The sequence below is a fragment of the Rhipicephalus microplus genome, chromosome X, assembly GCF_043290135.1.
Source record: "Rhipicephalus microplus isolate Deutch F79 chromosome X, USDA_Rmic, whole genome shotgun sequence".
NCBI classification, from domain to species: Eukaryota; Metazoa; Arthropoda; class Arachnida; order Ixodida; family Ixodidae; genus Rhipicephalus; species Rhipicephalus microplus.
Window position 1 is genome coordinate 96,320,036 of NC_134710.1, and position 27,703 is coordinate 96,347,738.

Here is a 27,703-nt window from a genome sequence, read left to right on the forward strand (position 1 = left end):
CAATCCTTCTTATGGGTATGAGCTAAGACCTAGGTGACAAAAGACGGCGCTTAGCGTTTAACCTTGAGAGGCCTTGGCGCTCAAGCAGGACTTTAAGGTTGAAGCCATCGTGTGGTATTCCAAAAAATTATTTCGCCGTGTCACCTTCTGCACTGCTACGCAGTAAGGACACCCTTCCCATGCTGCCATGCACATTTTTGAAACCCTCCACATGTTTCGAAGAAATCAAGATTCTGGGTGTAGTGCCCTGTGGAACTTTTTATTTACACTGGTGTTCTTTACAGAGACACCTCTTCCTTGGGTGTGGCTTCCTTTAGTTTTCTCCGCGCAGCAGGTAGTTCAGGGCCACCGCAAGCACCAAGAGCATGGTAGAGCCGGAAAGCACAGAGCCGCCACATCGCAGATCACGCATCTGGCTCATGACGGAGCCCTGCAACTCTTGGAATTCGTTGTTGTTCGCGCCGACACACTTTGAAAAGTAGCTTCCAGCTGACAGGCATCCCTTGATCGACTCCAGTTTGCTGCGAGGGGAAAAGACGCAGCATCAGCAATAGAACCCAACTGAAAAAGTTCTGAAGCTAAAAAAAAAACGTACGATCGCGTTCAGTATGAGCTACACCGCGGGAGCACACTGCCACTAAAGCCATGACTGTATAACTTTGAAGTGCGCGCGGTCAAGTATCTGCTAATACTAATGTGAGACTGATCGAGTGACTGAACCGGGAAAAACGCTACCAGTACAAGTTTCAGCATTTTACGTGTTATACCGTACTACGGTTTCGTCTGGCATGAGTGGGCCCTTAAATTAATTCGCTATTGAAAATTAAACGAGCTTAAGATTCTCGGCTAAAGCAGTAAAGCATAAGATTGCAGAAATGAGGCAAGCACGCACCTCTACAACTGCAATTTTATGAGCATAGTCGCTTACTACACTTGCAATACTTACTAGCAAGCCATAGTTTTCTTTGATGCAGTTTTGCGGGCTTCTTCGATGGAAAGTTGGTGCTTGGTGTAGATGCCTCGGCAGTAGTCAGTGTGAGCTCTCAGAGTGTCGGGAACGCAGTCGGGCGACTCTGCGCAAGAGCAGAGGGCGAAGTGATTCAAATGGTTTTCATGAACACTTTTATATGCAGTTTAGTGAAGATAATGGTAATTTGGATAGACACTCACCAGCACTTCCGACTAGGTTTCCTGCTGGCTTGATTTCTTTCTTTGGTGTCGTTCTTGTCGGCTCCATGGTGTGCACCCTCTCTCCAAAGCTCATGAGAGGCCTCTCGGCTGCATCGACGTGACCGACTTGCCCTTTAGCGCTGACGGCGGGTAAGGTGGACTTTTTTATGCCTGCTGCTTCTTTCTCATCCTCCTCGTCGTCCTCATCATCTTCATCGTCCGGATCCTCATCGTCGTCGTCGTCGTCGTCTCCTTGCAAGTCGTCGTTTCTGAGGATCTTCAGGCCTTCGGTGTCCTTCAGGTTCTTGTTGAGCTTCCTCGACGCGCGGCTGCCCCTCAGCCGTCGCGCTCTAGCAGCCCTCCTGCTGCTGTATCTCCTGCCTCCTAGCCCAGACGACTTCGACGCACGACTATCCGACGAGATGAGACGATGACCCGCAACGTATGGGACGGCTTCTCTCATGAGTCCCATGGACTCATTAGGCGGGTGCCTCTCTGCTCTTTCTAAGGCCGGTGGGAGTTCGCGACCCGGTGCTTCGGGAAGAGGACGCAAGTAAATGCCCGTCGCACCCCGAGGCTCTGTAAAATGAGATTTGTTGGAGTAGCTTTCTTGGCGTTCAATCCAGAACCTTTTCTTGGCCTGATGAATGAGAGGGTCTTTGACGATTGGGCGTTGAACGCCTTCGTAGCCTTGGCCATAAGCAAGTGGTCCCTGTCTTCGATACTTGCGGTAGTACATCTCACCATCTCGCATAGCATCGGCATCGCGGAAGGAATCACCTGCTCCTCCCACAATGTGTTCTCCAGACTGCGCCTGAACTTGCACCTTCAGTGCTTGCAGTCGCCTTTTCCATTGATCCATGTCATCGACTTTTTCATGTCTAAATTCTGATCCGGAAGGCTTGTTCATGTTCTCTACATCAGGGGAGTTCTTGGGATCAAGGATGCTGTCAAGTTCTTCGAGAAGCTTCCAACGTACCATGCTCTCGTAGTTGTAGTCATTATCTGGCTTCCGGCGATGCACCTTCTTGTGCCGTGCAATTCTCACATTCTCCTCCTCGACTGAATGTCTACGCGCGTGATTTCCCCCATAGAGGCCTCCGGTCCTTGGATCCCCGTCTTTCACACTTGGGTATTCCTGAAAAGGATCTCGTGTTGTATCAACCTCAAATGGCTCGTCTCCATCCCATTGATTTCGCCTTACCTTGGGTGTATCGTCATCCCGGAAGCGTGGCCGGTGCCTCCTCTTGAAATCCCTTCCGTACTTCATGTCGTAGTCACTACCACCAGAGCCGTATTGGTCTACCAGGTCATCGATGAAGCTGTTTTTTCCTTTGATGTTCTCACCGGACTCCCCGGTTTCGTAGGCGTGCACCATTTGTTTTTCAACACTTCCTCCTTTGTGCCCTTTCACTTCTATCAGTGGCCCACTTCCAAAAACCTGCTTCGGGTCTTTCAGGTTCACCGCAGCTTCACTCAATGCACCCGTTTTGTTGTCAACGTGTTTTTTTGCTGGTGCTGCGAGCTCTTCTTCCGATGTCTGGTTGCCAATTGTCTGATTGTGTGATGCACTGGCGTTAGCTGTACCCGAAAGATTCTCAGTTGCACCCTTGTTGTCAGATACTTTTGTCTGATTTTTAGTCGTTTTGCGCACGCGATCTTCCAAAGACTCGTGAGCGAAGGAAGTGGCATCAGAAGAAATTTCATGCTTTCTCTCAAGCCTGTGCACTGCCAGACTTATCTCTGGAACGTCGCTTAACTTGGAATTCTTGGGTTCTTCCTCTGAGCTGGGCTTTCCTGCAGCATCAGTATTCTTTCTTTTTTCAGTAGAACTGGTGTTTTCATGCGCAACGTCGGAAGCAAATGATTTTTCACTAAAACTGGCGGAGCTTCGTGCGACACCACTTTCAGACGTCGTGTTGCTTTCAAGCTTTGTATCCAGAAGCTCTGCATTATTCGTTAACTTGACCTTACTGTTTGGTAAGTACAAAAGGTTGCCGTTCTCTCCGCTTGTTTCGAATAACGGAGCAAAAGTTCCTATATCTTTGTCTAGATTCGCTTCTTGTACCAGTTTTGTCGTTTGTTTTTCTGTGTCATTAGATTTTCCAAAGATCTTTGCATCCTGCAAAAGGCCATCACCCATGGCTGCAGCAGTTCTGTTGGCCTCGATTACTGCAGTTTCATTCCCGTGTTCTTTGCTTGCTATCTCAGACTTCTTTCTATCAGATCCAGTGTAAGCATTCAGCTCTTCGTCCTGATGTTTCTCTGCGAGTAGCCTGTTATCTTTTGTTTGATTACCAACCTCTGTGCCTGAAGCAACCGATTTGTCTGCAGTGAGCTCGCCTGATGAGCCTTTCTTGCCATATTCTTTTTCCGCTGCACCGCTTGCAAGTGTGCTGTTAGAATAGTGAGAGTCGTCGGGAGAGCTTTTGTTCACGCTTGTAATAGATGCCAAATCCACGGAAGCACCGCCTTTCATTTCAAGTTTTGCTGGGTCGTGGACCGGAGCTTCAGATGCGCTTAACGGGAGCTGTTCTTTATTAGATCCGCTTACGTTTGGCTGGACAGAATCCACAAGAATTCCTTCGCTATGTACAAGGGGTGATTCGCCTGCAGCGCTTGAGACCTGGCTCTGATTTGAAGATGCGGCTTCACTTGCGTGTGTTTTGTTGACTTCTGGCAGCCCTTTAGTAGTTTCGAAATTCAGTACTCTCTTGGACGGTTTATTCCTGTGGAGCCTCCTCCGTCTATGTGTTTTCTTGGAGGTCTTTCCTATGTCAGATAGGGAGATGTTCTTCACAATCTCAATGCTGATTGGGATTTTCACGTTTGCCAGTGCATCATGACCGCCAGTTTCACCAGTGAGGGCCTCCTTTCCCAAACTGCTAACACTAGTCGCGGCGCCGTTCGCCGGTGCAACTTCAGCTGGTGCAGCTGGTGACCCGCTAGCTCCTACAGACGAGGTTTTCACTTTCTTGGACACATCCGTGTTCGTGCTTTCTAGGACACTTTTTCCAGCGTTCATATTTTCTTTGTCAGTACCAGCTGCGTTGATACTCACTAAAGTCGCAGATCCTTGCTCATCATTGTGGGCCTTTGCCGTGACAACCTCATGGCTTCCATTACCTTTGTGGTCCGGGCTAAGCGTGGCCTTCGGTGTAATATTTTCTTTGGCGTGGTCGACTGCTTTGATACTGTGGACAGTCGCCGATCTTTCCTCATTGTTGTGAGCTCTTGCCGGGACAACCTCAAGACTTGCGTCACCTTTGTAGTCCGGGCTAACGGCGTACTTTAGTATATCATCAGCGGTCAGCTTTGGCTTCTTTCCTTTTTTTCCTTTGTGCCCTTTTTTGTGGCCCTTCTTTTTTCCTTTGTGCTTCGGCACCTTCGTATGCTCATCCGAGGAGTCTTTGTTGGCCTCACTGCCGACTTCAGGTGCCTGGGCTTCCATCGCAGCGTGTACATCACGTTTTACTTTCCTCTTGGGCACATTGACTAAACCAGCGACAGCATCGCGTCCGTGCAGGTTTTCGTCCATGTCTCGCATGATCTTGAAGCTGCTGTTGACCGAGGCTGGATCGCAAAGTCCTTTGGGGCAGTTGTCGTAACTCTGATGATCTTTTATGGCGAACGATATGGCCTTGTTGATAACTTCTTTGTCGCCACAACCTAGAGCTCCGTACTCTGTCACTACGCAACATTCCAACTTCGAGTACAGCCTGCAGAGAAACACAAAAATACATAGATGCTACACATTGAGAGTTAAATTGTACAACACAAACGTTTTGCTTTGCAGTTTGCTTTTTGTGACCACCCTGCAATTACAAAGTAAACGTCACATTGGTTTCGAGCTAGAGTGGCTCACAACTGCCTTTTTTGTGAGCGGAAGGGGTGCTTCATTACGTGAAAGTGACATCAGCCGTTCGCTCGGACAGCATTATTGCCTCCATCGAAAATGCAGCCGCCGCAACCGGGATTCAATCCCGCAAACTGCGAGTCAGCAGCCGAGTACCTTAGCCTAGACAACCATGGCAGGGCACGTTTGGTCTGACGTCAGTTTGAAGACTAATAACTTCATTTACCACGCACTGATTTCGATAATTCTTTCTGATTTTATCTCAGCATTTGACACTACATGCACTCTTTGATCGCCTGGAATAAACGTGTTTTAAAACTAGATTGCAAGTGCTTTTGTCGCGTAAAAATACAGCAGCATTTAATACATTACTTGGAAAATATAGTTCATGACGTTAAGAAAATTCCTCAGCTTCATTCCGCGTTATGTCACTCTCTCCTAAACGCATATTAAAACCTAAATGTACTATAGTGTAATCCAATACACAGTACTCCAAAATGCAGCGTGTATTATTGAGCTTCCACGCACCATTACCTCGAAAAGCTTTTTAAATGGCTGTCATCGCTAATATGCACGATTATAGACTGGACGTAAACATTTTTTCTCAATTTCTCAATTCAATGATCGGAGTAGCATATATGGACACAGCATTATATGGAGATTTTTATAGGTCTTGCAAATGCGAGGGAGAAACAATACCAGAAGCAAGGGACCGAACTCGCCCCATATTACTCGCAGCGCCGTGATTGGCGAGTGGCATGCAGAAGCCGTCAATCTGTAGTCCACATGAAACTTCATTTTTGCATTTCCTACTTATGAACAAGGCCTGCGTGTTTCTTTCACCGAGGTAAATGAGCAGACTTCCTTGCTGCCTTCGGGCTAACTATACATTCATACATTCTAAGTGAATTGACGGTATCAGCTCAAGAGTTATTAACCTACTTGCTTTACGCACACAGCCTTGCGGGCACCGCATAACCGGAAACTTTTGGGTCAGTAAACGCGATTTAGGGACAGAAAGCATACATCTGTAAATACAAATTTCTCTGAGCTGCTAATGCGCTCACTCCTGCCAACATTAGTAACATTTATTTTCGTCATAGTCGGACGAAATGTTTGATAAAACCGTAGTCTAGACAGCTGACTAGAACATCAGCACTTGCACATATAGCCGGAATCGGTCGAATCGAACGCGTTTGTTGACAATACCTCAAGATTGCACTTAAACGCACGCGTGAAACGGGATACCACTAGGCGCCTGGTTACATTTATCCAGTGTAATGGTGGCTGAATAATGCACGCTACATTTTGGAGTCGCATGTACTAGATGATGGCACTAATCGTTTTACTTTATATGCGCAAGAATGCAGCGACATAACGTAAAATGACGAAGCTCAAAGGTTTTCTCAATGACATTTTCTTTAATATTTCTAAGGCATTTTAACAAGTTCTGCTGGATTTTACACAGTTTACTGCTACCGATACCTTTGGCACTGGTATCTACGGAACTACAGGAGTGGTGGGAAAGGAATTCCGATTAACATACGAGTTTCCTAATGTTCCAGGGCTCTGAAAGAATTGTAAAACCCACGAACGGCCTGGGTCCTTCAATCTGTTTTTACTGTGGTCATGCTCTTTAACAAAGCTGATTTTTTTCGTTGGGTACATTGCTTTATCCAAATTTTATTATAAGTGGTTTATAGAGACAACCAACTGCCTAATTCAAAAGGTAATTTATGCTAATATTATAGCAATGAATTGCTAGTGTTAAAGCGCATATTTGCAAACTGCGATTGAATTTTGAACTTTACGTGCAAACATTTTCCGTTAGGATAATAGGTGAATTGTCCATCGAGTATGGCTTCTACGCACGGCAATTGCACGTGCGTGCCTCATTTCGACACCCTTTTTACTTTAGATTTCAGAAATATGTCGTGCACGTCCCTGAGAATCAGGTTAGCAAGATGATATACCTCAGAGGGTAAAGCTTGTTTTGCATGCGTAGTAAATAGGTAGGTATAGTAGAGCATAGAAGGATAATGATCGAACACTCACGTGCAGTTCGTGTGCTGGTTGTTTTGGTTCATCGAATGCATCATCTCGAGCTCAGTGATGAATGCCGCTCTACACTCGCTCACTCTAACGCCTTCGTTAAGGCATGCCTCAGGAATGACTGCGAAGAAATATAATGATTTAATAATTGCGGTGCGATTTTCGTCTGTTCTACGCACTTGAATAGAGCTTTATCATACTTATATTTTACAATGCTTTGGCCAAAATTTGCATAGGTTCTTGCAAAATGCAACTTACGGTCAATAAGGCGATGATGGGCTAGTTGGTTCATGTCGCATCTTTGGATATATATGCAATATTTTGAACAAATTAACAAAGAAGGCACACAGAAAGAGGTAAAGTACGTTATGTATTGTTTGCCTCTTTGATTCAATTTTTTTTTAATTTTTTTCACAATAAATTTTTAAGAGTACTGCTCCTTATATCTATACCAAGTTTGGTCTACAAAACTACATGGTAAAGGTTTTTGTGTAAGGTATAGGAAAAAATATTAAACCTCTCAAGCTGCTAAAACTTGCAAGAAAAAAACACAAATTTCGCAAAGTCATCATTTTTGTTCATATTGAGACGCAATTTGCACTATGTGGTGGTCAACCTTAAAAATCACCTTTATACCAAAATCAAAAGCAAATAAGCAGTTCTTTTTATATGGCATATCTTATATTGTTCTTGTTTTAAAGAAGAAAGTTTTTGAATTTTCCCATCAGCGCGTATCTTCCCATTTGGTCGTGCGATATAGCTGCCGCCTTAAAATTCCCCATTGCAGTCAATGGAAAACTGCAAAAATTATTTTCTTCCTAAAACTCAAAATGTATTGATAAGAATCACTCTATTTGCTTCGACCTCGCAAGTGATTTTTAATTTACAACCACCTGTCGCAAATATGATCTCAATAAGGACAAAAATGACGATTTTGTGAAATTTGTGATTTTTGTTGTGAATTTTTACAGCTTGATAGATTTCAATATATTTTTTGCTCAAAATATACTTTTTTGTGAAATAAGCATCCACTACTCAAATAATAAAATTCAAACAACACACTTCAGCTAGATGTTTGGAGGCGTATGTGGCAGATAAATTGCTCTAAGATTACCAAGTTTCAAACACCCTACGCAAGAACCTTCACTTAACATTTAGACCACATTTGATATAGAAAGAAGGAGCGCCACTTTCGCAACAAATTTTTTGCACAAACAATGTCCAAACCACATTCCGGAAAGTGCAGAAGGTTCAGGAAATCAGCATAACTTTTTTCAAATATATTTGAGATGGTCACCAAAATGGCTGGGGACGTTTGGCGTGGAATGGCTTATTTGTGAATGCTGGATTCTCCGCAGCAAGTCCACTAGTGCGGAGAAGCCCGCTTCTGCCTTTAATATTATTTTTGAGTGCGCGTAATATGATCGGCGTAAAAAAGATCACCCATTGCGATACTCGCTAATACGAAATTAGAGCGCAGGGGGATATTAACTTTGCCGGCACAGAGTTGCTGCTCACGCCATAGAGTTTCTCAAAATTAACTAGAGGGCACTCTGGCGCTGCGATCGTTCAGCGACCATGGGAATGATGGGTAGTACACACATTTACCTAGTCTTCGTACTTGCGGGCGGCGAATCGTACTTGCGGCTTCGTTTATTGCTGTGTTTCGGTTTTGTTTTAAAAGAAAGATTGAATGCTTTTGAACTTCGTAAGCCAATTTGGAAAGTAAGTCTAAAAAAATAAAATGGTGAAGCGCAACCGCTGAACATTTCCTAATACTTGTTTCGTAAGAAAACAGCTCCAAGCCACACGAACACACACGGAGCCAAAGGCAGGCCAGAAGTACGAACATTAGACAAATCCGTGTACTACCCATCATTCCCATGCTCGCTGAAGCGCCGTGCGTTGCAGCTCCCATAGACACTAGCGCCAGAGTTCCCTCTAGTAAGTATTGTGGGAAACTCTATGGCTCACGCAGTTCGCCGAGCAGCGGCAGATACATCTACAGGTTGCGTCGCAGAAAAGAAGCACTGAGAACGGAAACTCGTTGCCAGCGTAAAGCCCACTGGGCTAGCCCAAACGCAACCATGCCGCCACTTTACGGGTGCTACGTTGCCTAATCACGCTCCGGAAGTCGCTTTTTAGCTTTTAAAAAAAGGGCCGTGTAGAGCGCACTCGAACTCCCTAAAGCCATCGCGCCGAATTCTTTGCGGCAGCGGCAACGCAGGCCAAGTAGCGCATGCGTAATGGGGCTTAATTACGCCAGCACTGTCATCTCGTTCACTATTTGCATCATTCTCGGCTGTACATTGCTTCTCTCCCTTTAAATACTGCTGCCGTTTATTTCACCCGGGTCCGAGTTTGCACTGTTTCATCCTTGTTTCATCCGGCTAGAAAAAAAAAATGAGGAAGACTCGAAACACGAACGGATAATGAAAAGCTGCGCTCTAAATATTACAAAAAAACATTCGACCGGAGGCCTTCTGAACATGCTAAACAATGCTCACTTTGATACCACATGAGCTGTAAGTTATGGGCCTAATGAAGCGCAGCTGCGGAGAAGAATGATTTAATGCTAAAACGCGCATCACCTTTCAAATCAAAAAGCGCGGCTTTCACACCGTATTGGGATGACTAACAGCCCGCTAAACGTCCACGCCGCATACGTTGCTTCTCGACGCATACGTTGCCCTATTTCGGCAGTAATCAGCTGCCGAAATCACTCTTCCACAAAACGAGAACCTAAATGCACTAAACGTCGAGTATTGCCCACGCGTGTATGCTGCGAATAAGTACCTACAGAAATGGCAAATAAAATCCCTTGATAACCCCCATCTTAGGTAAGAGTAAAATCAGCCTATGTGGAGCAGACTGAAAACGAGTTTAAAATATCTGAGCAATAATAACGCGGACTAATTATTTTATTTGGACCAGCTTGGTTTAGCAAGGGCGAATCACACGGCCTCCGCACGCTCAACACATCGCGTGCACAGCGGCGCACATACTGTGCACGCGTAAAGGATGAGAAAGGAGTTGATCTCGAAAACGTCACTGCGCATTACAATGAAATGAATTGGCAGATGCTTTGGCACGAGCATCACTTGATGGACCAGTATTTTCAGTACTTCATGAGTTAGAATACTTATCAGGGGTTAAATATACGGAATACGCTATTATTATTACAGATAGTTTAGAAAATATCACACAATAGACAGATTATCAGCACCTCAAATTTCCATGGAAAGCCTAAGGGAGTCCGTCAAAAAAACTTGAAATTATCATTTCCAGATTGTGGTGCCGTGTCCCCCCATTAAATTTTTATTTACACAGAGCTGGTCTGACACTTTCCCCCCTTTGTCCGTTTTGCAAAGAATCAGAAACTATTGAACAGTATATTTTGGCTCATGTCGGAACTATGCAGTAATTAGGAAAAGACTTATAAATATTCCATTTGCGAAGCTGGGTTTATATTTAACCCACAGAAAATGTTCTAAATTTTGGTGCCTCTGTTTAGGGAAATCACCACAGAGATGCATTCGATGCGGTGTGTAATTTTATTCAAGACTAAACGTTTTTCAACATAAAGCCCACGTTAACAGATGCTCAAAAAAAAGCGGGTTGAGAAGTAATTTTTAAATCTGGATAAATCCGTGACATAGCAAATTAATTGGGTTTGGCAAAACCAGCTGCCTGGTTGGCTCCCAAAATCAAGGTACAACTATTAGTGTCTACTTTATTGCTGATTTTTTTTCGTCCATATGAGACTATATGTTCTCTGGGCCAATCCCCCAGAGTGGGTATGAGCATAGATTCTGGGCTACAAACAAACAAACAAACAAACAAACGAATCACTAACTCTTATAGGAGAAGTCGATCTTGAAAATGAATTGCTAACTTTAATTGAAGAAGTCGATCTCAAAAACAAATCGCTAACCATGAATTTATCTCTGAAATATTGCAGAAGTCGATATTGAAAATGAATTGCTAACTTTAATTGAAGAATTCGATCTCGAAAACGAATCGCTAACCCTAATCCAGGAAGTCTATCTCGAAAACTAATTGATCTCAATCGGACGATCTCAAAAACGTATCGCTAATCCCAATCGGGGAATTCGATCTCGAAAACAAATCACTAGCTCTAATCAGAGAAATTCATCTCGAAAATGAATTTTAAACCCTAAATGGAGAAGTAGATCTTGAAAACGAATTGCCGACCCTTATCAGAGAAGTCAATCTCCAAAATTAATTGCTAATCCTAATTGGAGAAGTCGATCTCGAAAACGAATCGCTGAGCCTAATCGGGGAAGTCCATCTCAAAAACACATCGCTAACCCTTGTCGGAGAAGTCGCTCTCAAAAACTAATTGATATCCCTAATCGGTGAAGTAGATCTCAAAAACTAATCGCTAACTAACTCTAATCGGGAAAGACGATCTCGAAAACAAATTTCTAACTCTTATCGGAAAGTCAATCTCAAAAACAAATCGCTAACCCTAATCGAGGAAGCCGATCTCGAAAACTAATTGCTAATTCTTATCGGAGAAGTCAATCTCGAAAACTAATTGCTAATTCTTATCGGAGAAGTCAATCTCGAAAACGAATCGCTAACCGTAATCGAGGAAGTCGATTTTGAAAAACTAATAAGCGAATCGCTAACCCTAATCGAGGAAGTCGATCTCGAAAACTAATTGCTAATTCTTATCGGAGAAGTCAATCTTGGAAATGAATCGATAACCCTTATCAGAGAAGTCAATCTCGAAAACGAATCGCTAACCCTAATAGAGGAAGTCGATCTCGAAAACTAATTGCTAATTCTTATCGGAGAAGTCAATCTTGGAAACGAATCGCTAATGCTAATCGAGGAAGTCGATCTCGAAAACTAATTGATATCCCTAATCAGAGAAGTCCATCTCGAAAACGAATGGCTATCCCTTATCGGAGAAATTTATCTCGAAAACGAATCGCTGACCTGGCGAAGTCAATCTCGAAAGCGAATCGCTAACCCTAATCGAGGAAGTCGATCTCGAAAACTAATTGCTAATTCTTATCGGAGAAGTCAATCTTGGAAACGAATCACTAACCCTTATCGGAGAAGTCAATCTCGAAAACGAATCGCTAACCCTAATAGAGGAAGTCGATCTCGAAAACTAATTGCTAATTCTTATCGGAGAAGTCAATCTTGGAAACGAATCGCTAACCCTTATCGAAGAAGTCAATCTCGAAAACGAATCGCTAACCCTAATAGAGGAAGTCGATCTCTAAAACTAATTGCTAACTAATCGGAGAAGTCGATCTCGAAAACGAATCGCTAACCCTAATCGAGGAAGTCAATCTCGAAAACTAATTGCTAATTCTTATCGGAGAAGTCAATCTCGAAAACGAATCGCTAACCCTTATCGGAGAAGTCAATCCCGAAAACGAATCGCTAACCCTAATAGAGGAAGTCGATCTCGAAAACTAATTGCTAATTCTTATCGGAGAAGTCAATCTCGAAAACGAATCGCTAACCCTAATCGAGGAAGTCGATCTCGAAAACTAATTGATATCCCTAATCGGAGAAGTCCATCTCGAAAACGAATGGCTATCCCTTATCGGAGAAATTTATCTCGAAAATAAATTGCTGACCGTAATCAGGGAAGTCAATCTCGAAAAAGAATTGCGAACCCTAATCTGAAAAGTCAATTTCAAAAATTAATTGCGTAATCGGGAAGTCGATCTTAAAAACGAACTGCTAACCCTAATCGGCGAAGTCGATCTCGAAAACGAATTGTTAACCCTAATCGGGAAAGGCTGTTCTAAAAAATCAGTAAGGCTAATCCAAATGAACATCTAAGTGGAGCTCGGCAGCTACGAAGTGGCCATGCCACGTAAGACAAGAGAACGGCGTACAGCCAGCTTACCATCTTCAGTCCTCCGTCGCTTGGCTGTGGCCAGGCCCCCGCTACAAAGGGACAGGAGGACGATGATTACCAGACTTCTCTTGACGTCGTACATGATCCTGAAATCGACAAAATGTTCATAGCACACTGTTAAAAAATATTGCACGCTGCAGTAAGAGGAGCGAGCATCTAAATGCCGGCGAGGCAAATCTAAGCGTTAAGGGCACAAATGGGGTAAGCCCCGCTTCAGGCCTAATAGGCCTAGCACTAAGCTCGGGCCCCCTCCTCAAAGAAAAAGGTTATCTGGCAAAAAAGCCCTGAACTGGGAGAAATTTACGAGCCGGCCCACGTCGAGGGCGGCCGCGAAGGCTACAAGGGGCACGAAGAGAACGCTGGCGAGCAGCGCTGGGCTCCCACCTTGCTCTGGCGCCGATCACTTGCGGTCACAGTACAGCATCCCAGGAGCGAAAGATGCAGGCGACCGACTCGTTCGCTGGCAGGGTTCGATCTGAAGGCAATGGCGGCCCAGACCACAGCGTGCGACTCGCGAACCCGTGCGCGTGACGGTTTCGTCTTCCTCTGCTTCGTTCGTGCTTCAACGGATGCTCGGCCGTGGAGCATGGCAGAAAAAACGGGCCTGGAGAGAAATTTTGAGAAATGTGAGGACGTGTACCCTCACCGAAGCGACAATCATATCGGTGGCATCTCAGCGACAGGGCTTATCAGGGCAAAAAGGCATTAGGAGCTACGCGGTGAGTGAAAACACTCGTCTTATACAAAGAGCTACAGGTGGCTTTTCATAGGGAAAGAGACGAAGAGCGCATCACACGAGCTGCCACGTCATGTGAAACTAACTTTTCCGCGGGCGCATGCAGGCATGAGCTCGTTCACGCGTGATAAAAGAAAAAAGTGCGCGTGGCATGGTACAAGTATGGCACGTTCAAGGAAGAAAATGGCGCGGTTTATTACGCTTGTTACACAAAAACCAAAAGAAATAAATGACTTGTTTGTAATGCGACACAATACACATAACAGCTACTGTTAATTGTTTCGAGTACAACTTATAGCTCCGGTTGTGCTTATATTAACACTAAAGTTATAATGTCGCAAACTTCTTCGGTGAAGGTATTGCGTTATTTTGAGGCAAAAGGCGTGAGGACGACGACAAAGAAATATACACATAGAGACATACATCCAACATACACAAGAGCATTGTTTAACCATGCTGATTCTTATTCAAGGTAATGAATAATTGTCTTATCTGAACGAGTGACAAATAACTATTGCACTCCTTTCATTCTGCCTAGGGTGTCTTTTCTTTTTTCTTTCTTTTTTCTGGTGGGTGGTTTCGATATTGAAAAAAAAATCTTACTGAATTAAGTCATCGATTCTTGGCCGATCCCCCTGAGTGGGTACAAACCATGGCTGTAGAATCATCATCATCATCATCATCCACCCTTTTATCGTTTGGAGCCAGTCAGGTGGGTGCGGGCCGCAGTGCTATTCTGTCAGCGCTACATAAATTCATTCAGGATACGCCGCTAGAGGTACCACCTGATATATCTAATATTTGTCCCCCTTCTTCCCTTCTTCATTTTTGCTAATTTGTTTTATATATTATGGTTCAAGGAATTCTTCTGCCCTTTTCACCTTTTTTTCTTTGTGTTTTAAAGGAAGGTTATTATTATTCCTAACTAATTTTTCTCTTTTTTTAGCAAGTGTTGTGTTTGTCCCGCTGCGGTGGTCTAGTGGCTAAGGTACTCGGCTGCTGACCCGCAGGTCGCAGGATCAAATCCCGGCTGCGGCGGCTGCATTTCCGATGGAGGCGAAAATGCTGTAGGCCCGTGTGCTCAGATTAGGGTGCACGTTAAAGAACCCCATGTGCTCGAAATTTCCGGAGCCCTCCACTATGGCGTCTCTCATAATAATATGGTGGTTTTGGGACGTTAAACCTCGCATATCAATCAAGCAAGCGTTGTGTAAAAATTTTACATTATAAGGTACAGTGTGGCCAATACCCCTTGTGGGCGTGAGCCAAGATCTTCTAGGCGATAAAACAAGACAGGACGCGCACTGCGTAAGCCTGACGCATGCTTGTGCTAGGCTCTTTCTGTCACGTATACAATGTGCTGTGCGACGTGGCGTTGTACACCACGAGGGACAGTCTGCCGTAGTAGTAACTTGTCATACATGGATTAAGCTGCAACTAAAATGAAACAGGCCAGAAAACTATAAATGCAAACAGCAGTTTGAGAATACTGACTAGAAATCGTTTTCGAATAACTTGAAGCGACGAAGCTTTGCGTACACGTACGCACGAAATTACTCAAAGTGAAAAGTACTAGAGTATTGTTACAATGGTAAAAACCATAGTTATACACAAATCTCGCTCAATAACGAACAAACTAGATTTATGTGTGTTTTGTTTTTCACGCGGTGAAGGGCCTATAAACGTGTGGGTGGCGCTAGCGCCAGCGGATGAACACCAGCAGAAAAGAAGGAAGACCAACTTGGGGCACTCGTATAAAAGCGATTGCCATGTTGAAGTGATATATATATATATATATATATATATATATATATATATATATATATATATATATATATATATATATATATATTAGTTGTTCTAGATTTAGACCCATCATAACTTCTCTCTGAAATCACATCTGATAGCCTGCATCGATCCCTGCTCAGATATACTCCTTTTTCGATTTTTTTGGCTTTTCTTTCTATATATACTTTTTTCAGTCCAAATTTACTTTGTGTTTGTAAAAACTTATTGCTTTTATAGAGAAATCCTGCCGCCCGGTTCTTGGCCAATCCCCCTTTGTGGGTGTGCGCCAGAATAACAAGGATCATCATCATCATCATCATCATGCGCTCGGCGCGCTGGCGCTCGCCAGGTCTCTTTTTTTTTATGTTGCACGGCGTTTACTGTTGCTTTATTCAATGCATTTCACTATTTTTCCTGTATAATCGACAGTGTCACCGATCTCCTTCATGGGTACGTACGAGGCAGTTTTCCTGTGTGACAAAACGAAACAAAACTGCGGGCAGTGAGGGCCTAGATCTTGGACAGTAAAAGTTCTTGTTCTGGCTGCCTCCGCGTTCTTGCTCGGGGCTCCGGCTGACCACCAGCCCCGAGCCTACGCATGTGAAGTAAACGCGCACATCGAGTTAGAAGGCAGTCACGATCAACGCTATAGCGAATGCGGCAGCGCTAGTAAAATAAAAAAAAACTCAATACCGCGCTCCTCTCGGGGCTTTTTCCGGTGTCTCCAGCACTAACCGTGGCGTCAACAGAGTGCATGTGGGATGTAACCCGCAGCAGCCACGCTGTCTGTTGGTCGAGCAGGAACATGCTTTCAGTTCTTCGTAGTGTTGCTCGGTGCACGGTGAGACGGAAAGACCAGCCCACGTAAGGAGCGCAGAGAAGTGAAGAGCGAAGCGAGCGAGGACCACGTCTCGCGAACTATCAGTTTATTCCGCGAGAATATAGTTCACCTTATTTGCCCCTAGTGTATAGTGGGGATGGAAAGGAACGCGAACACGCGGCCGTGGCATCTACATTCTCTGCTGTTCCGCGTTTATTTTCGAGCGGTTGTAGCCTGCATGGGGATACATAGCCTCTAGAGTCATCTATGATACAGTCAACAACTATCTAGCATCTTTTTTACGCGATTGCTTCAAAGAGCTCGTTTCACAGAAATTCCGGTGTCGGTGTTGTTGTTGTTTGCCTGTGCAAATGGCTCGTACCCAAAGGAGGGGATTGGCCGATTATATGGTGAATTTGCCCTATACTTTCACCATTGAGTCATTCCTACAAAACTTTTGTAACCCTTCTTTTCTTTTAGCGTGCGCTATGTTCACTTTTCTTAGCATAGCGCGCGCTAGAAGAAGAAGGAGCCACGGCGCGTGTCACGAGGAGCTTGTTCCTTTTCGCTGGAGTTTTAAAAAAAAAAGTTATCGAAATGAAACATATTCATTAAAAATATAACGTTTCGAAATTATGAACATTTCCTTTTAAATAGCAAGGCACCATTCGTTTCATGGCCGATCCCCCATGGTGGGTGGCGCCAGGATAAAAGGGACAAACAAACAAACAAACAGTAGCGTTGAGACGCGCTCCTCTATTTCTCCAGGTTTATTTGTCCTAAAAGCCCGGTTTGTTTTCGAACGAATTCTTCGGATTTTACATGAAGTATACGTTAACCAGCGGTCAGCGTAGTGTTGTTTTGTGATATAGATACTGAGGGAGACTCTTGAGCTTTGCCTTTAAAAGTTGAACGCGATAGAGATATTCTGTTTCTAGTTCACACTCCAAACACTTAGTATTTGAAATCTTTTCAAACTTGCTATGCACCCACTACGTGGCCTTAAGGGCTCGCTAAAACGTGTGTGCCTTTTGTAGCGGGCGACTTGCTCTAAACTATGTAGTTAATATTATGATCCGATGTTTTGATGCTCGATGGTAATGCACGCTTGTACCGCGCATTATTACGGCAATATTTCATGTTGTATAGTGAAGCATGTACACAGGACGCGTGCGTTTGTATAAAGCATGAAAGTTACTTTCACTGCATTTCCAAACAAAGCATGTTATTTTCATTACGTTCGCAAGCAGAGACGTGGCTGTGTGGTAAAACACCCGCCTGCCATGCAAACAGCCCGGGTTCGATCCCCTTTCAGACCCACAGTGTTTCATTTTCTTGACACCTTTTTCAATGTTTCAGTCACGCAAGGATTATTTTTCGCTCACAACCACGTGCGCCAAATTTCTGCGAAACGAGCTCTTTCACGTTATCGCGTTAATAATACGTAATTATACACACGCTATTAATGCTTACAGTGTAACTACACATTTTAGCCAGTTCACAGCGCTACGATGTTACTTCCAGAGCTTCACTCACGAACAAGAGACACGTACTTCTGCCATGGCTTGCCTCTTTCAAGATTTTATTTTTCACGGACACGTCAAGAAAAAAGACTGATCAAAAGCACCCCCTTCACCAGCTTCGTGGTTTTGACTTTTCCGTAAACTGTACTAATCATTTTAAAAAATGAAAAAACTTGCAGTGTTGCAAATAATATGCAAAGGGCGCCATCTATACATCATGGTCGTCCGGGATATTTCATCAGCGGAGCTCACACAGTGCGCGCACTTTCACGCTTCGTGGAAAAACGCATACTCACGTTGACCATTAAGTGTTTTGACCTCCTTTATTATTTAATTTTTTCTCAGTATCTTGAAAAGAATCGCTGGGAAACGTTTGCAATGAAAGTGCGATGTGATATATTTTATCATTGTGTCGCTGACGATTGTATGCCAAGTGTCGAGTTTTCTAGTTTTCTTAACAAAATCACCATGTACGTGCTTAACATAAAGCACATGAGCGCATGCTTTGCTTTACTTTCTTTAGATGAAGCCTAACGAAAGTACACGCTACGAATATGCGCGAGTGGAGTACGAAAAGAGTTTAATTTTCATTAGATACGGCAATGTTCATACAGGTAGATGCAAACGTGACATGTGCAGTAGGTGCAACTAGGGGTGCGACAGAACGCTTTAAGGGGCCCTGAAACACTTTTTTGAGTAACCATGGAATTAATTCACTGGAAGAGCTTATTGCTTCACAATTTCAACGCCGAAATATCTTAAGAATCCGTTTAGCACGAGCAGAGTTACAAAAAAAAAAAAAACTCCCAAGCATTTCCCCAAGGGTGAACATGGTTAAGTGCGAATACACGGGGTGATGCTATGAGGGGTATTTATTAATTCGCACTATTATATTTATTAATCACACTATGGTGCCTTTATGGTGTAATGGTTCCTGGGAATCGCAATTTGATCACACGGGGGAGTTTACGTTAACTCACTGGCGAATGCCAACGGATTTTAACTTTACTCCCCCTCACGACCCACTCTCGACGGGAGACTGAGAGAGAAGGCGGGCGCGCGAGAGAGAGGGGTGCGCGCGCAGCTGCAGCGAGCGAGGAGAGCGGAGGAGCGAGCGAAGGGGGAGGGGGTATAAGGCGCGTTACTGCGTGACGGTTACTGACACCGATATCAGCGTCGCGTCCGTGGCTTATTCGGTAGAGCGTCGCGCTGCGGCCCGCCAAGTCCTCTTTCTTTTAAAGATAGAGAGAAGACTGCGGACGCCGCCGACGGCGGTGGATGGTTTGGGGTCGCTCATAAAGTGTATTCACACTTAAAATTTGTCACACGCTGCCATCGCATTCTCTCTTCTCTCGTCCTGCTGACGAAAGCGCTGGAAGCTAATCGGGAGCGGGGGGGAGGGGGGAAGAGCAAACAACGTCACGCGCGCCTCGTGACCTTGAGCACTTTTTTTCTCCTTTTTTTCTTCGAAAACCCGGCTTTCCCAGTGTGATCGCGCGCGCGCGCGTAAACAAGTGACGGCCTCCCGCGGCGATTCGTGTAACGACCAAGCGCGCCGTGTTCAAATCAGCCAATGGTCATTAGATGGGCATTCTACGTGTGATTTTTGAGCGTCTTGTGTGATTTGTCAAGGGAAGAGAAAGCAATTTTTAGATGACTGTGATAATTTATTGTGAATTCTAGGCCATGTGCCGCGTTATAACATTTGGCTCACGTGTTCTGGGGAGCTTCTACTACTGATGGGCAGCGTTTCCTGACCACGTTCAGAAAGTGTTGCAGGGGCCCTTTAATTGCACAGGTGAAAGTTGATGGTAGAGTTAATTGATGATTGATATCTTGGGTTTAACGTTCCAAAACCACACTACGATTATGAGAGACGCTGCAGTGGAGGGTTCTGGAAATATCGACCACCTGTGGTTCTTTAACGTGCATCCAAATCCGAGCACGCGGGTCTGCAGCATTTTCGCTTCCACCGAAAATTGATCGTAGAGTTCCTAAGTCTACAGGGAAGGAGGAAGAGAAAATCGGGGGTCAGAAAAAACAGTAACCAGACTAACTTTCAGTGAACCTCAACTGTGCACGTGCAAACGCAGTATGCCACGAGCTTGTATTGAATGAATAACAATAGTATATTTCTTCAAGTGTTACGTCACAAAATCACGTCACGATTGTGGGCGACGCCTAAGTGGAGGGCTCTTGAAATTTCGGCCTCATGGGGTCCCTAAAAGGGCACCTAAATCTAAGTAGACGGATCTCTAGCATTTCACCTCCATCGAAATGCGGCCGCCGTGGCTGGGATTCAATCCCGCGACCTTTCAATCAGCAATCAAGCATCATAACCACACGAACACTTTGGCAGATAACTCGACTATCATATTGAAGTGTTGCGAATGAAAAGAAAGCTTGTCCAGAAAAGAAGAAATGGTAGAGAAGGAGAGGTGGGAAGGTAAACCAGTCCGGTAAATAAACCAGTACTACAGCTTAACACTCCTCGTATGCCGGTTAATCGAATGGAAGTCCAACATTGATTTTAGTCACAAGATCGAGGTCCGAATTCGCGTTGTCTGAGTAGATACCCTGCTCTATTTTATGAGCACTTCTCAAAGTGTCAACGTTTAGCTCGATAAACAAACATAAAAGCACATATCTGTATAACTTTATTGTCTAATGTCATAGGTATAACGTTTCATGAAAGGCGCTTGCTTTGAATCTTGGCGTGCATCAAGTGATGCCTATAGCTTGCGCGATTTCACTACGCAGACCAGAACTCGCAACGCTCATCAGTGGTGGTTCCCCTCCTCCCTCCCCACTTCGCGTACTTGACGTCGTGTACAGCGTTGGTTACGTTCTCTGTTCAAGGTGGTAGCGTGTCTCGCAATAGTAATGTTATTTGCCGCCAGACGACGAGAGTGCGACGCGTTCGAAACACAGCGCGTATACAACCGATCATCTTCACGCCTCCTCGCTGGTCGCCAGTGTTATGAGCCACCGAGCACGACGTATACGATATCACGGCGCTGCGCTGAGCTGTCCGCTTGATTAATTCGCCGGCAGGCGGCAGAGCGCGAGCAGGGATGCTCCAGCGAAGAGGAAGCGGCTGGCACTCGGCGCCACGATGTTGGCAGGCGCAGCCGCCGCGCGCCTTGCAGGGGCCCCGATGCAGTGGGCACGCTGCGAGTCCACTTCACGACGGATCCGCTCATTGGCTCGCTCGTCGTCTTCGCAGCTGGTCTGTCTCGTGACACGTACCAGGCAGCGGCGGAACTTCGCGTCGACTTTGGGTCTGCGCAACGAACGAGAGCACCAGTCCCTCTATCGAGTCACATACTGGTCCACGCTGCATTTCGGGCATTGGCACCAGTGATAGCCAGCGACGCGTACTATTGAATGCGCCATTATACACCTTAATCGGGCTGAAGAGCCTGAGTTGCTTTATATATCTAGCAAGTTCAAACACGCAAATAACACTATTATATAAAAAACAAGCGCCTTTACAACAAGTTTATTAAACGACAATCGCATGCTAGTTTATAATATTTGCACTCGTGATTTAGGAGATGCTCAATAACAAAACAATATACGTGCAACACCAGCTATGAGAAAATTCGCAGACCCGACGTACAATAGCAAACGATGATATGCGATCACGAATGAGGAAGGTTGATATATCACTTTAAAATCAGCACAACGTGACGAGGCCTACGTACATAGTACGCAGTAAACACAAGTAGAAATGTTATGCCCACTCACGTATCTAGATAAGTTGCAAGTATGTCATGGGGGTTTTAAGACGTTAAACCCCACATATCAATCAAGATGCAAGTATGTTGTTTATAGTCATGTTACGAAGGCACCACTAACGTTTGCGATATCAGTGCAAGCACTGGTGGCATGTAAATTATACCATACATGACTTCCATGTCATGATTATCATGTTTGCACCTCGAATTCGTGTTCGTCGTCCATTCACGTCATTTAACACCAAACATGTATATATGAAGCTAGCGAAACGGCCGCGAGCACACTATAAGCGTAGCATGTAGTCATGTTTTGCATGACATACATGCTTGACATACATACATGACATACATCATGTTTGGACGTGACATTTACCTTCGTCGTCCATTCGCGTCACGTAATACCAAATTTGGTATATGTGAAGCTAGCGAAATGGCCGCGAGCACGTCATGAGCGTGTCATCACGTTCTTACATGAAACGCATGTGATGATTATAACGTTTGCACCAATCATATACCTTCGTCATCGCTTCACGCCACGTAATACCGAATTTGGTATATGTGAAGCTAGCGAAACGACCACGATCGCACCATAAGCGTGGCGTGTAGTCATGACTTACATGACATGCATGTCATGATTTCCACGTTAGGGCCTGTCACTTATGTTCGCCAAGCAGTCACGTCATACCACGCCAGTTTTGCAATATGTCATGTCAACGAAACGACCTCATGGGCAGCAAAACCATGACATGTAAGTCATAACATTCATGACATACTTGTTATGATTTTCATGTAATGACTAGTCACTTATGCTCGTCATGCGTTCATGGTATGTTATGTTATGCCATCCCGATTTTGGTATATATCCTGTCATCAAAATGGCCACGAGAGCTAAAAGTCGTAGGTAGGTAGGTAGGTAGGTAGGTAGGTAGGTAGGTAGGTAGGTAGGTAGGTAGGTAGGTAGGTAGGTAGGTAGGTAGGTAGGTAGGTAGGTAGGTAGGTAGGTAGGTAGGTAGGTAGGTAGGTAGGTAGGTAGGTAGGTAGGTAGGTAGGTAGGTGGACGGACGGACGGACGGACGGATGGATGGATGGATGGATGGATGGATGGATGGATGGATGGATGGATGGATGGATGGATGGATGGATGGATGGATGGATGGATGGACGGACGGAGTTCGCTAAGAAATGCTTCGCAATTAAAAACTTTTTTTCAGATCCCACTTTTTGTGCACCAGCCATGAGTGGAGGATGGCTTAGCTAGTTGGTACTGCATCATCTTGGAAACGGTAAAGCGCGCACAGACAAGGTCAATAGAAGTAAACATGAGACGTACCGCTGTTTATGAAGTTTTTAATGTATATGATCCCTAAGTCAGCCAGAGAAGAAAAATGAAATTATTCGCAATTCAAACAGCACAAACTGAAATCATCACTTGCACTGAATGCTTCCCGTTGCTTTTATTTTGGAATCCCTGGTCCGTGTGTCTTTGTTCAACGTACAAATTCGCAGAGTACGAATGGGGGGTCCGGAATATGCGATTACGTATTAAAGACACCGCAACCCATTTCGTTCTTTCTTGTGTGCAAAACGATCATAAATGAAAAGGTCACAGTTTCGCCAAAAGGGCGAAGCAATAAATGCGATAGCAACATATTCGAATGTTTTACGAAGCAAGGCTAGAATCTTTAGAAGCAATATTATTTAGTAAACATGCGCTTGCTAAGTAACCAAGGTTTCTGCGGTGTGGCCTCAGTAGATGACCTCAACAAGGATCGTGCGTAGTGACGGCATTGATATACGAAGTGAGGCTGGCAGTCAACTCATTTACATCCAATCTCACGTAACTCTACAAAAGACTGGTGTAAGGAAACACGGTCGCTCTAGGGAGACTTTTGGCACCGTTTTTTTTTTCTTTGTTTGTTTTCGTGTTGAGAGCGCGGCTGGTAGACGCTCCCGCCAGTTGGAGGGGCACAAGGCGCGCGCTGATCGTTGCCGTGATAGCGCAGCAACCATAAGCGCACCCCCCCCCCCCCCTTGTTCGCTGGTGAGGTAAGCGTGCCCGCAGACGAGCGCGGCCGGAAAGGCGATGTTCGATCCGCAGAAAGAGGAGGCTAACACATCCTTCCCCACCCATATATATATATATATATATATATATATATATATATATATATATATATATATATATATATATATATATATATATATTATACGTCAATGATGGCGGTGGTGGTAAAAGCCAGCCGAGACTGTCCATATAATTTCTATTGCAATAATAAAATTGTGAAAACGTTGCCATAGCAGCCATCACCAGTTTCATTGAGATCGACTCAGCAGGACTGCGGTGGTAACTCGGTATCCGCGATCAGTGTTAACCTAAGGAGTACCAAGAGTGCTTGATAGCACCAGCTAGTTCGGCAGGTTATTTCACCATAATATTATCGGAGCTTCGATGCGATTTTTTTTTCTATGGCATGATTATTTTTTCAATTGGATGGCTCCTGAATCGAAAGGAAAATGCCTGGCCTGTACACAATGCTCACCCGTGTAATTAGGTCTTTCTAGGGCTGTGATTCTGTGTTCTGTTGCCACGGTACCCCCACAAAAGCTCTAAATGTCCTTGGGCAGCCTCAACAGCGTTTCGCGAAAAGCATGTTCAATGAATGATTTTTCTTCGGTATAAATAGCTGGAAGAGGGTCTGATAGGTATCGCTGTGTGTTGTCCAATCAACCATTTATATACGCGCGTGACTATAAATATACCGATAAGCCCCATTTCCAGAATTATAACAGAGCATTCAGTTCAGATCGGACATTTTACTCCGTCCTGGAGACCACATTGCGGCTGCACAGGCTGTATCAATTACATGCACACATGAATGTTTCTCTCAAAATGTATTCCAAGCACTTTTATGTCCATTTTTAGTACATTACAGTTGGAACGATAACGGCTCGAAATGTTGTAACCGCCGTCATGGGCAGTTTTGGAGAAGGCTCGTGCAGCAGACTCCATCCCTGGAGTTCTGTTGCGTTTACTTCGAAACCTTAATGACTTCCTGGAGTCACTACGCGATTGTGGGAGCCTCTGACATGTGCGGCTGAGAAATAGAGCGTGAGACGGGCCACATTATGTGGAAGAAAATAAAATAATGGTATCTTCAACCCACGAAGGAAGGTTCTGATGGGTCGCTCTGCAGATTACTCATTCAAGCATCATCATTGTCAATAAAAATAGCACCATTATGAGCAAAAAGTGTTGTTGTTGTTGTTGTTGTTGTTGCGGTGGTCGTCGTCGTCGTTGTCGTTGCAGATATTTTTTTATTTCACCTGTATTATATAATGTTGCCCTATCTTCCTAGTAGCCATAGACAAAAGTGTTCAATGATCAACTTCTTCCTGTGTTCATTTGGGGCGGATTTCGTACTCGCGAAATTGGAGTGCAACACTGGCTAGGTAATATTGATTTATACTTGCTCTGATTGTGGGATGTCTAACCGTAATATATGTTGCCAAGTAGAGTGGCGTTCCAAGGAGGTCTTACAAAAACGTAACGGTTAGTCAAGTTATAACGTAACGTAAAGGCCGCGCTTCCTGCGCGCCGGTTTCGGTCACTTTCGATATCGCTTTAAAAAAAAACATCTCAAATTACTGGCAACTTTCGTGATTTCAAAAAAAAAACGAGTATGTCATAAATTGGCATGCACGGAAGTTTTCTTACGTAAACGACTGCCATCACGAGATAACAATAAAAAATGTAATAAAGGAGCTTTCGTTCATTAGTCGCATCAATGTCATTTCAGTTCCGGGAAAGTATTTCTGCCTCGACATATAATCAGTGTGCGAAAACAGCAGCAGCCTGACTGCTGCAGCATGTTTATGAAAATCGGTATTGTTTAAAATGAAGTATCCTGCGGGTATACAGCTTTTCGCGCAAACAGGTACTTGAAGAAGGCCAGCAGACACGCGGTATACGTGAAAGAAGCAAACGAAAACACTGCTGGAATATATCCAGCGGTGTTTCGCACTGCCTCTTACTCGTGTCCCGTGCTTTTGCTGGCTTTCTTTAAGTGTCGCGAACCAAGTGGCGCAGATTTCAACGCTTTTGCAATAGGACTTCATCGCAATGTGGCCGCCATGGCCGGGGATCGAACCCGAGTCATTGATTTTAGCGGCGGGACATCTAACCTCCAGACTACCACAACGCATATTGACTCCTTGTATATTCGTGGCCTACTTGCCAATATCACAAGTACAACATGCAGACGCTTAGTTTCGGATGCTTAGTTGGGCTCCATTGCGATGTCCGTGGTTAAATTAACCCGAGCGCTACGCGAAGCAGGAAGCCTTTAAAAATATATAGCAAGACCTTGCACAAATGGCGAGCTCAATACGATGCACTTGGTGGGATTCCGAACGCAATTTTTGGTTTACAATTATACATCCTGGCCTGTACACAATGCTCGCCCGTGTAATTAGGTCTTTCTAGGGCTGTGATTTCACAGTCTGCTTGCGGCCGCCATCGACACGTATTTTGCCTCAGAAAAGCGCGAACGCGGGCGTGGATTAATATAGCCCTTGCATCGGGAAGTGCCCCTTTGTTTTTACTTCTAAACCTAGTCCTATTATTACCACTATTACGCTACGGTCACGTTCACATCGCCATCGCCGGCAACTGCAAGCGTGGTAGTCATTAAGGGCTTGCAGTGGGGCTAACTTTTTTATTTTCGTTACCGACCGCGGTTGTCTTTTTTCTTAATCGGTCTGTTTTGATACGGCAGCCAACTCGTTCCGCTTCACAGCCTAAATGACGAAATTTCTTTTCTATACCTGCCTCTGCGGCTGCACCTCAATACGTGTAAAACGTCCGTGTGGAGTATGGGCGAATGTTAAAGATAGCACATAATTAGCGCAAAACCTAAAATAATTTGGCTGAATATTCAACATGGAAAAAGTAAGAAGTTATGTCGATTATGCCTTTCAATATGATCGAGGCCTCCATGAGAAAATGAAAAAAATGGAACCCTAATCCTTTAAAAAAACTATTGCTTGTTCTAATCAGCAATGCACGAACACACACACACAGATATATATATATATATATATATAGTCTAGGAGATCCTCCGTGAGCGGTCACAACGTGGTTTATTTCGACGTTTCGGCCTAGAGTCTGGCCTTCATCAGGAAAGATACAGTTTGTCGGTGCTCAGCTTTATACAATCTCGAATCAGAGGGCAAGGTAAGAGGGAAAAAAAAAGAAAAAAAGGAAAGAAAAAAAAAGAAAAAGAAAAGAAAAGGAAAGAAAAAAAGAAAAAAGAGGAAAATAATATACGGTGAACGCCCCTCGGGTGCCCCCCTTCCACTTTTCCCTCCATTCCCCCCATCTCTCTCCCCCCTCTCCCCTTCACCTTTCTGATGTCAGCGGTCTGTGTATGTTTCCGTTCACTAGCGCAATCCTCCCGATCAGACAGCCCCTCCTGGCACTGGCGGTTCGGTGTGGGGCAAAAACGAGCTTTTCAGGAAGTCCTAAGCCTTTAACTGCTCGGGGTCCCGTAAACAATTCGTCGTAAAAGGACGGGGGCCGCGTATTGTGGCAGAGGCTGGTCAGCGGGCATTTTAGGAAGTTCTAAGCCTTTAACTACTCCGCGCCCTGTCAACGTTTCGTCGTAAAAATAGGGGTGCCCCGTATTGCGGTAGGCTGTGCAAGCGCGTGCAATGCGAATTCCTGGCCCGCTTCTAAATTACGCGTGTCGTGGGGGCCTCCCGGCTGTGCACATGGTTGCTGTTGGGCATGTCGTGCATGGCACAATTGATTGGGTGGCATGGCACAATTGATTGCTGTTGGGCATGCACGACATGCCCAACAGCAACCATGTGCACAGCCGGGAGGCCCCCACGACACGCGTAATTTAGAAGCGGGCCAGGAATTCGCATTGCACGCGCTTGCACAGCCTACCGCAATACGGGGCACCCCTATTTTTACGACGAAATGTTGACAGGGCGCGGAGTAGTTAAAGGCTTAGAACTTCCTAAAATGCCCGCTGACCAGCCTCTGCCACAATACGTGGCTCCCGTCCTTTTACGACGAATTGTTTACGGGACCCCGAGTAGTT

At 44.7% G+C, this 27,703-nt stretch overlaps 2 protein-coding genes across 6 annotated transcripts in view; both read right to left on the reverse strand.

Moving 5' to 3' along the window:
* Positions 1–240: 240 nt before the first annotated feature.
* On the reverse strand, positions 241–13,512 carry LOC119176241 (uncharacterized). 2 transcript variants are annotated; one of them, XM_075877301.1, is made up of 7 exons: positions 13,374–13,512; positions 12,978–13,075; positions 7,082–7,199; positions 2,375–4,889; positions 1,171–2,308; positions 947–1,073; positions 241–521 (listed from the first exon to the last, which is right to left on the reverse strand). In XM_075877301.1, exons 2-7 carry the CDS (start codon positions 13,069–13,071, stop codon positions 314–316), a joined length of 4,200 nt encoding a protein of 1,399 aa, XP_075733416.1. In that variant the 5' UTR covers positions 13,072–13,075; positions 13,374–13,512; the 3' UTR covers positions 241–313. The 2 variants fall into 2 exon arrangements, with proteins under 2 accessions (XP_075733416.1, XP_037283321.2); XM_037427424.2 differs by having other exon boundaries at positions 1,171–4,889.
* Positions 13,394–27,703, reverse strand: part of LOC119176242 (uncharacterized) — a 29,948-nt gene continuing 15,638 nt past the window's right edge. For 2 of the 4 annotated variants that reach the window (XM_075877303.1, XM_075877302.1), the window contains exon 4: positions 20,918–21,139. In XM_075877303.1, coding sequence (XP_075733418.1) covers positions 21,056–21,139 — 84 coding nt within the window. In that variant the 3' untranslated portion in view covers positions 20,918–21,055. Of the gene's footprint in view, positions 13,594–20,496; positions 21,140–27,703 lie in introns of those variants that run through there. The other 2 variants (XM_075877305.1, XM_075877304.1) reach the window with 2 other exon arrangements.

Coding starts and splice junctions, on each gene's coding strand:
- LOC119176241 (XM_037427424.2), bottom strand. CDS start 13,071: ATGTACGACGTCAAGAGAAGTCTGGTAATCATCGTCCTCCTGTCCCTT. Junction 4,890..7,081: donor AACCAGCACACGAACTGCAC/GTGAGTGTTCGA, acceptor GTTTCTCTGCAG/GCTGTACTCGAAGTTGGAAT. Junction 522..946: donor AAGAAAACTATGGCTTGCTA/GTAAGTATTGCA, acceptor TTCCCCTCGCAG/CAAACTGGAGTCGATCAAGG.